Source organism: Gekko japonicus, unplaced genomic scaffold (genome assembly GCF_001447785.1).
Source record: "Gekko japonicus isolate JY-2015 unplaced genomic scaffold, Gekko_japonicus_V1.1 scaffold67, whole genome shotgun sequence".
Taxonomy (NCBI): domain Eukaryota; kingdom Metazoa; phylum Chordata; class Lepidosauria; order Squamata; family Gekkonidae; genus Gekko; species Gekko japonicus.
Genome location: NW_015161948.1, coordinates 1,652,218 through 1,662,503, shown reverse-complemented (window position 1 = coordinate 1,662,503; position 10,286 = coordinate 1,652,218). Strand labels below are relative to the sequence as shown.

At 48.9% G+C, this 10,286-nt stretch overlaps 1 protein-coding gene across 4 annotated transcripts in view; it reads right to left on the bottom strand.

Annotated features, from left to right (window-relative positions):
* ROBO3 (roundabout guidance receptor 3) overlaps positions 1-10,286 on the bottom strand; it is a 96,423-nt gene that overhangs the window by 78,525 nt on the left and 7,612 nt on the right. For all 4 annotated transcript variants that reach the window (XM_015429393.1, XM_015429394.1, XM_015429396.1 and 1 more), the window contains exons 3-4: positions 9,588-9,715; positions 7,931-7,942 (exon numbers count right to left, since the gene is read on the bottom strand). In XM_015429393.1, the coding sequence (XP_015284879.1) occupies positions 7,931-7,942; positions 9,588-9,715 (140 nt within the window). The remainder of the gene's footprint in view (positions 1-7,930; positions 7,943-9,587; positions 9,716-10,286) is intronic.

The following is a 10,286-nucleotide window of genomic DNA, read 5'->3' as shown; positions in this document are numbered from 1 at the left end:
TGGGCTGTGCAAGTAAAGGCCTAGCAGGCCCAGGGAGCCTGAGTAGCAGTGGAAGGAGGCCAGGCCTACAACTCCCAGAAGTCCCTGAGAAGTTTTGGCACCAATTTTAGCCAATCACAGAGAAAGGGGACTCATAACAAAAGAGCTGGTACAGAAGAAGAGTTGTTCTTTCTTCCAAGAGAGCAGGGCCAGAGGGAAGGCTGCTGCTGGGAGAGACTCTCACCCTGAGAGGAATGGTGAGTAGACGCAGGCCCAACTGAGACAGTGAATTAGGGACTGTGAGTCTAGTCACGTTAGGGCATTTGGTTTCTTTTCTCTTCACCCAATTATTGCTATTGTTCTTGCACCTTGTTTTTCCCCCATATTGGGCTGACCTCCTGTAAAAATAAACCTTTTATTTGTTGTTTACTCTGCCTGGTCCTCACGCCTCTTATTCAGCCAAATAAGGGAAGTCTGAATGTCTTGGGAGGGTGCTCTGGGCCTTCTCAAGGGATCCTAAAACCAGAGTGGTGGCAGCGTCAGGTGACACCCCACCTGAGCCGGGACACCTATCCTGTCCCCTTGTGACAATTTGGTTGGTCCTTACTATACTGCTGTATCTCCTGCCAACCTAGCAGTTCGAAAGCAAGAAATTGCAAGTAGATAAATAGGTACCACTTCGGTGGGAAGGTAACAGCGTTCAGGGAAGTCTGAACATCTAGGGAGGGTGCTCTGGGCCTTCTCAAGGGATCCTAAAACCAGAGTGGTGGCAGCGTCAGGTGACACCCCACCTGAGCCGTGACACCTATCCTGCCCCCTTGTGACAATTTGGTTGGTCCTAATTAAAAGTTACTATACTGCTGTATAGTTTTGTGATTTAAGGACTGGGAGCATGGCCTTTGGCCACAACCTTCCTCTTGATTGCCATAAATCCAGAAAGACAAGAGCCAGAAAAATATCACCAGCCTCTGGCCCTGCCTGGCCACGGCTCATTTGCTGACAGTCTGGCTGTGTCTCCTAGGACCACAGGATGGTTAAGCAACACGGGTGGATGGAGGCAGGCACTTCCAGGAAGGGTCATTCTGCTGCTGCTGCGGCAGCCCTGAGATCAGTTGCCCAGGGCTGATTCTGAAGGGACGGCTTTACTCTAACGTGGACCTGGATGCCAGTCAAGTCACCTCCAGCCTTCCAGAGCAACAGCCTGCTGTCCTGGTGGGACCACCTGCTCTGTAATCAAATAAAAATGTAAATGGGGCGGAAGGCCAGCCCCTTGCAGCTCTTTGGTTAATGATTGCTGGGAAAACCCCTTTGCAGATCACTCCCCCCCACTTCAAAGGGGAAAGAGGTCTGGATGATGGAAGGGATATTGTGACTCAGGAAATTCATTACGCCCCCCCCCCCAATGCCTCACCCTCTGTATTTTCCCTACTTCAAAGGCGATGATAAAACGGGGGCTAGAATGACCTTGGGCGCCTGAGGAGGAAACAGTCCCTGCTGCCCACAAATCCAGCATGCAGATAAGAAATGATGGCAGATTCCAGGCAGGAAATTGAAGCAGGTCCGCTGCAAAGAAAGGACCAGGGAAGCCAGCCTCTCCTATCACCCAGCATCTCTCATTCACCTTTGGGCTTTTTATCTTCCCCGCTACAAGAAGAGCAGGGCGCCTTTGTGGAGAGGTGATTTATTAGCAGCACGATAAGCCCTCCATGGGAAAAGAGGTTTGCAAAGACTCCTGCAATTGCATGAAAGAGTCATGCCAAGAAAATGTGGCTCCCCCTCCATGATTTCTAGGATGTAGCAACCACAGACCTGTAGAAGACCCGTCGACTTGACTTGATTCAAAGTATTTGCATTTTTTTGAATGCAAATACAATGCCACCATGCAAAAGTTGACAAACACACACATACATGCATGATAAAAAAACCACTTTTCATCTAAGTACTTAAAATCTAAAGGGTCTAAATCATCAATATATCTAACTAGGAATAAGGTCCGTTGTGGAAATAAATACAACGAACTCTAGAAAGAGGCTCTGGGAGCGTGCCCCGGCCTTGAGCACTCAGTGTCAATTTGCTGTGGTGACCTCAGAAGGGTATAATGACACCGAGTCCACCATTTTCTCGCAAGGAACTGATCTCTGCTATCTGAAGAACAGTTGTAATTTTGAGTGATCTCCAGCCCTCACCTGGAGATCGGCAACAATGGTTACCCATGAGGGAATGGCTGGTTTGGAGGGTGGAGTCTATGGCATTGTACCTGTCTGAGGTCCCACACCTCCTCAAACCCCACCCTATCCAGGCTCCACCCCTCAAATCTCCAGGAATTTCCCAACCTGGAGTTGGCAACCCTATCTACTTCCCAGCCAACAATCAGCCTACCTTGATCTGCCCCTCTGACTTCAGCTTTCCATCTCTTCCCCCCTACCTCCTGGGGAGATTGGCAACAATGGTTCCCTAGGAGAGACTGGTTGGTTTGGAGGGTGGAGTCTATGGCATTGTACCTGTCTGAGGACCCACCCCTCCTGAAACCTCACCCTATCCAGGCTCCATCCATCAAATCTCCAGGAATTTCCCACCTGGAGTTGGCAACCCTATGTCCTTCCCAGCCAATCATCAACCTACCTTTATTTTCCCCTCACTCTTCAGCTTTCTACCCCCCACCACCTGCAGCCTCTACCATGCTCTAAAGCCCTGACTGCTACGTCACATTGGCCATACAGGGGCCATCTCAGCAGGATATAAGGACACAGAGTCCACCATTTTCTCCAGGGGAACTGATCTCTGCCATCTGGAAAGCAGTTGTAATTCTTAGTGATCTTCATCCCTCACCTGGAAATTGGTAACAATGTTTTCTCCCAACAGGCACTAAGGGGAAATGTATTTTACCTCAAAACACATTTTACCTCAGAACAGCAACAGCAAACTGTTGAGAATATTAGAGGCAAAGGCCAATGAGGCTGCATATGCAAATGACCTCTGTGGTTCTCAGGGTGGACGGTGGTTCCTTTCAGCAGTTTGGACAACGCAGCTTCCCCCAGGCAGAGGGAATGACTGGCAGGCATCAAGACCCAAGTGAGAGTTGAGATTGGTGTGATCAAGCCTCGGAGGAGGCTTGTATTACACTTTGATCCCCTCTCCCGGAGCAGGCGTTGCGCACAGCACTAAAGGATCACACCGAGCTGGGATCAGCTTAAAATGACCTCTGTGTTCTGACCGGCTATGGGGGGAGAGGAACAGCAAACTGTTTAGAATGTGGGAGGCAGGACTCAGGCAATGCAGCCAGTGGATAGGGAGACCCTCTGAATGACAGATCATGGAGCCAACTGATTTGGAAGCATGTTGGAATGTTCAGGGGTGTCATGACCAAAACAGAATTATATATAAGGAGAGATTCTCAACATGGCCAAATCTATCCATATTAAATCTGGAGACTAGTGCTGGGAACAGACAAAACAGATGATTCCACAAACCTAAAAAGTCCCAGGCTTGCAGAAAAGTTTGAAATCTTAAGAAAAATACATTGTATGTGTGTGGGGAGGTAACCCCCTCTAACAGAAGCAGTGCCTGTAGTTTTAAGAAATGGATGCCCTTTCTGGGGTATTGTGGAGGTTGCTAGGCACCAGAACAGTATTGCCACCCTTCAAGTCTAGTTTTCTGTCAGTAAAAGGTAGTGTGTGTTGGAGGGGAAGGGCCTCTTCCTTCAGTTGAGGACTCATTGGGGCCAAGCCTGGCAACAACCAATGGGTCACTTGATCCTATGTGACTTACATGACTCATCCAGGACTAGCTAATTACTACTGTTCTACAGCATCCACACCATAAAAGCTTGTTGTGGTGTAGTCAGGGGTCATTTCGTAGAAAAAGAGCTAGGGGAACTCATCAGCATAACTCATTAGCATATGCCACACCCCCTGACATCAGGGGCCCAGCGGTGGACCTGCAAGGCCAGTGGGAGTGTGAGGAAGCCCCGCCAAGGCCCTCCCTGGCCCCAGGCAGGCAGGGGTGGGGAGAGGCGGGGAGGAAGCAACTTACCCTCCCTCTTCTCCTGCCTCCTCCTGGCTGAATAAGGGCTGGAAGCGGGGCGGCCGGAAGCAGGGGGCGGGGCTTCGTCATGTGGCCCGGCTCCCCTTCACCTCACCCGGGGGAACTGCGTTCCCCCGCGTTCCCCCCCGAAATAACCTCTGGGTGTAGTGGTTACACTTTTAGAATCGGATCTGGGAGACCCAAATGTAAATCACTATTTTGCTGTAGAAGTTCATTGGGTGACCTTGAGCCAGTTAGCTCACATACTTGCTGTGAGGATAAAATAGAGAGGAGAATGAGGTAAGCTGCTTTGGGTCCCCACTGTGGTATAAATGAAGTAAAAACAATAAGCGTAAATGAAAATAGGGGACACATAAAAGGTAGGTTGGTTAGTGGGTGGGAAGGAGAGAAGGAAGCAGGGAAAGGTGAAGAGATGTGGGTTGACAGGAAGAGGGGAAAAGGAACTACTGTGGGGAAAGATAAGTACCCCTGCTAGTTCTTGTAGGTGTCCCACCACCCAACTAGGCTTGGCCCAGAAGCTGGGACCATGCAACTGGACCAGGGGTTGCCAAAAGGAGTGAAAGAGCAAATGGTGTGGGGAAAGGGATACCTGGCCCAACCTGGTATGCAACTGTGTCCAGTCTGGCAGCTGGTACCATGTGACTGAGCCATAGTTTTCCTTAGGGCTGCCAAGTCCCCCGGGGGGCAGGGAAACCCCCGCCCCAGAGGCCCGTTCCCCACCGCTGGCGGATCGGGCCCCAGGGGAAACACCACCCCGGTGTGCGTGTCACCAGGAAGGGAGTGGTGGCGCAGGAGGTAAGTGAAGCCTGCATTAACATCTGGCCGAACAGCTCTGGCTGTTCGAGCCCCATGGTGGCCGGGGTGAGCTCTCGGCCCTATGTCCCAGCTCCCGCCCACCCAGCGGCTCGAAAGCCCGTTAAAGGGCGAATAGACAAATGGGTACTTGCTACTAGAGCGGGGGGGCACCCGTCCCTTGTCTAGCGGTGGCAGCGGTGAGCGATGAGCGGCGGTGAAGTATGGCGGCGGCTGGCGAGGCAAAAAGCGAGCGAAGGAGGCCGGACCAACAAGCGTGAAGGCAGAGCGTCGCAGCAGGCCGGAGCCTAGTCTGGACAGAGGCCGCAGCAATCATGTGCGGAAGTGCGAGTGGCCCAGGCCCGGAAAAGGAATCGCAACAAGCCGGAAGGCGTAACTTCAAAGACCAGTGCCAGAGAAGGACGCCGCCGGACTATCTCCCGCAAGAAAGACAACAACGAAGATCCGCTACAAGAAAAAGGGGTGCCTGGTAGGCTTGTCACCTTCCCCATATGTATGTGGCCCTAGGCTAGGATTTGTGTTAATTGAAATATGTAAGCCACTCAGAGCCCTAAGGGGGTGAGCGGGATACAAACTGAATGAATGAATGAATGAAATGTGACGTTATGACGTCGGGCACGCTGGGGGCGGGGCCACGATCATCGGAGGGGGAAACTCTATGTTTCCCCCTTGGATGGTTGTGGCCCCACCCCCAGCATGCCCGGCGTCATAACGTCACTTCCTGGTGACGTGCGTGCAGCGCACACGCGCGCATAGTACACCGGACGGGAGTCCCCCGCTCCCGACGATTTTCGACTTGGCAACCCTAGTTTTCCTACACAGTCTGCCAGAGGGAGGGAAGGCTGAAGACAGAGGCAGATAAAGTTAATTTGGCTAGCGGATAGGAAAGAGAGAAGGAAACAGAAAAGACTATGGGGGCTTTCAAGGAAAGGGAAAAAAGGATAGTGGGGGAGGGGAAAATGAGATGCCCACCCAGAAGTCTCTGCAGGTCTACCACTGTACATGTTATATTTTCTTTGAGTCCTCTTTGGGTCCTAGAGATCAGATGTTCATCTAGACTAGAGTTCCATGCTCGGAATCCAATTCCCAGGCACTTAGGGCTCAATTTGGATCATGGCCATGACTTAAGTCTCCTCCCATGCTGTTTTCCGGAACTGAACTGGCTCCTGTTGGAGAAACTTAATATGTCCAGATGGGCTCTATGTGTACTGCACTGAAGTTTCCTGAACTGGGGGGACAGCAGTTTCCCACAGCAGTGTCAAGTCAGGGAAATGTTGCTAGGATGTTAAGTCTCCTGGCAGGCAGTGTGCACCTGAGAACTGATTTCCAAACACAGAACTCCTAGACCTTGACAGTCAGCCAGGGGAACAGATCTGGGAAAACTGTATTATATAGTTGAGCCTTGATTAAAATCTAAATTCAAGTATAAACTTTGGGTTCCACTGGGAAGTTTAACAAAGGGAAATTCAGGTTTGGAGACCAACATGTACTGGAATCAAGGCTATTTGACTTTAATAATACTAAACATGGAAAACATTGGAGGTTAAGAGCTTGGGAGTGCTCTTGGATGCCTCCTTAATGATGGAGGCCCAGGTAGCAGCCACCGCCAAGTCGGCCTTTTACCATCTTCAGCTGATTAGGCAGTTGGTTCCCTTCTTTGAACGTGATGACCTGGCAACAGTGATCCATGCGATGGTCACCTCAAGATTAGACTACTGCAATGCTCTCTACATAGAGCTGCCCTGGTCCCAAATCCAGAAGCTACAGCTGGTGCAGAATGTGGCGGCCAGGCTGTTATTTGGTCTCCCCCCTGAGGGAACACATTCAGCCTGCGCTGAAAGCACTGCACTGGCTACCTATAACATACCGGGTTCACTTCAAGGTGCTTGTTCTTACCTATAAAGCCCTATGGTCAGGGGCCTGCATACCTGAAGGATTGCCTTTCCCCATATGTTCCCCAGAGGGTACTGTGGTCAGGATCTCAAAATCTTCTTGCTCTCCCTGGTCTCAAAGACGTCAGGCTGGCTACAACTAGGGCCAAAGCCTTCTCGGTGGTGGCAGCACTTTGCTGGAATGAGCTCCCTGAGGACACTAGGGCCCTGCGGGGTTTATCACTATTCTGCAGGGCCTGCAAGACGGAGCTCTTCTGCCAAGCATTCAGGTGAGAAGCCACACAAAATGCCCAATTTTTGTTGTTGTTCAGTCGCACAGTCGAGTCCGACTCTTCGCGACCCCATGGACCACATCACGCCGAACCTCCTGTCTTCGGCCGTCCTCCGGAGACATCACACACAGGCTAACTGTGGTTGATAAGCTGAATTCAGGATCCAGGTTTGGTGGACCCCAACTCACCCTAGTTAATGGAGTCAGTCACACCACCCATAGTTAGTTTAAGTAAACCAATGTGTGAACCAACATGCCCATGCAGCCTCCAGAACAGCCACTCTTTATATACATAAGAGGACAGACCACACAATTCAAACTTTGGTGAAAGAAAAAAATATATTTTACACAAAAAGGGAGGGTGGAAGAACTGAAGAGAAAAGCAAAGGAAAAACCCATGCTCCAAACTGTGGCTGGAAAAATTCTCCCTCACATGGGCTGTATTATCAAAGGCCCATGAGGAACACAGGTAAAGAAAATAAATTACCATGAACATTCGACTGTGGTAAATTCAATCTTGGCTATACTCTTAAGCACACAATCAGAAATGTGTGGGAGAAATGACAAGGCAACTACAACTCTATACAGCCTTTATAAAAATAAAATTCAAATTACTTTGGACTACAGAATTCAACAGAATTAAGGAAACCAATCAGGCCATTTATCTCTATTTTAGGAAATCAGTCTTGGTTTGTACCCCATCTACCACATTCTCTTGTGTTGCAAGATCTGGCCAAGCAAACTCAGCTGTTTCGTTTTGATGGTGGAGAAATGATGCATGGCATTCACATTCCTTCTGATATAAAATAAAACCTGCTCCCACGGTTGCTTCCAAAGGGAAAAAAGGTCACATGCACCAAACTGACCAATGGAAACCAACCCTTAGCCTTCCCAGCATGCAGCAGTGTTATGAGATGAAATGAATACTTACGGAATGGGCCAACTGGAACAAAGTGAACATATGAAAAAAAACAAAAAAAAAACACAAAAATATGAGATGATTTGGATTCAAATTAAGCGGGCATGAATGTTTAAAGCGTCAATAAAGAAGGGCATCTGGAGTTAAGAGAATCAGAGGCCACACCTCGGTGAGTCTATTTGCAAAATATGTGAAACATGCAGATGCACATGGGTTGCCCTTCCTGCAGGGACTCACTAAAGCTGGAGAACCTCTTGACAAGGCTGAAAAACCTCCTTGCTTGGCCCAGTCTTTAGAGACCAGAACAACTAATCCTGGGAAAGGGAATGGAGTGGTTAGCTCGTATTTTTATATTCTTCAACTGGGCTGTCATTTTTATTAGGATGTTTCCTTATAATTCAGGCTCCTGCTTTTAGAATCAGAGTTGTACGGGACCTCCAGGGTCATCTAGTCCAACCCCACTCACAATGCAGAAATTTCACAAATCCCTCCCCCCCACACCCCGAGTGACCCCTGCTCTATGCCTAGAAGATGGCAAAACCACCTCCAGAATCCCTGGCCAAACTGGCCTGGAGAAAAATTGCTTCCTGACCCCAAAGTGGTGATCAGTATTTCCCTGGGTCATGTAAGAAATGGCTGCAAGAACCAAGCACTGATGCAACCTTTCCTGCCCTCCCTCTCATGATCTGTCTAAGTTCACAGAATCAGCATTGCTTTCAGATGGCCATCTAGTCTGAATGAAGTTTATCCTTCATTTGTCTTCCCTCCTTGGCAACCCCACTTTCTTGGGAAAAGTTCTGCCCTCTTCACTGTCCTCCTGATATCAACCTGGCTTAGGCTTTGGATACGAAATAGATATCTCCCACCCCTTTAAACTGTTATTCAAATAGTACAAAATATACCTTAATATGAAGTCCAATACTGGATTTCCAATAGTCAGTCCACTTACAAGCCTATCTGGTCTATACAGTTGACTCATACTGAGCTGCAATTAGATGGAACATTTATTCTTTGCAGACACCAGACCAGCCTGGCTTGTAGAGGGATGGATGGATAGTCATCCTGTTTTGATATTGCTCCACAGTTTGGCTCAGTTCCATTCCCACTTGCTGGCTGTCCAGTTTAACTTTGGAAGATTTCAAAAATTATTTTCAGAATTGCTGCATGCATAATTTGCCACAGTTTTCAGCTTGGGTCTTTTCCCCCACTGCCACAGGTTACTAATGAAAAAAACACAAAGGCCTCTTGATCTGAGGGCAGAGGTTCCTTGTTGCATTGTGCTCTGACCAATGGACATGTGCATTGATTACACTGCAGCGGAACAAGGAACCCTGACATCCTTGCACCGTTTTGTGGGTTTTAAAAAGTCAATGCACATGTGCACCCATGCACATCACTAACCTGTAGAAAAATATTCAAACTGTGTCAAGCTGTGCATGTACATCAATCTGAATAAAGTCCAGTGATTAAAAAAAAATAACAAATGGTGGATCGCCAATGGGTCAGTGCCTTCCCACAAACAAGCTCAGATAATCTGGAATTCTGACCAACAGAGCTAGACTCGGTTGTCTCTGCCAAGGGTGCCTGCCTGCCTGACTGTCCCTGCTCCCTTCTCCGTTCATCGTATCATGAAGCAACAGATCTCTGTGGTCAACTGGGCCATACTTACCATGGACGCTAAGGGAGCTGGAGGCTTCAGATTTGCCCACGCTGTTCTCTGCCACACAGGTGTAGGTGCCCTCGTCCTCCGCACTCACCCGGCTGATGCGCAGCGTGTTGTCATTCTGGATCTCAGATCTTGGATTGGAAACAAACAGACACCTCATCAGTCTCCATATCACGAAGGCCTGTTTCTCACTGAAGGGGCATGCCCATGTCTGGGCTCCAGGCTGCAGGCGATGCTCACGGGGCTGAACACTTCTTTGCACAAATTATTTATTTATTTTAAATATTTAAAACTCTATGCTGCCTTTCCGCCCAAATAAGGTACCAAAGGTGGTATAGAACATTAAAACAGCATTTAAAATAAAAGATATATAAAACCAGGGCTATTTTTGAGCAGGAACGCACAAGAACGGAGTTCCAGCTGGCTCCCAAGCTGGCCACGCCCAGCAAGAACTCATTAGCATAACAGGCCACACCCAGCAGCAGAAACTCATTAGGATTGGCTACATTAGGGGTGTGTGGCCTAACATGCAAAGGAGTTCCTGCTTCAAAAAAAGCCCTGGGTTTTGACTACAAACAAGGTAAACAGAATAAGAAGCAAAAGGTGGGTGTGGCCTAATATGCGAATGAGTTGTGCTGTCCGGGGTGTGGCTTAATATGCTAATGAGTTTCTGCTGCTGGGTGTGGCCTATTATGCTAATGA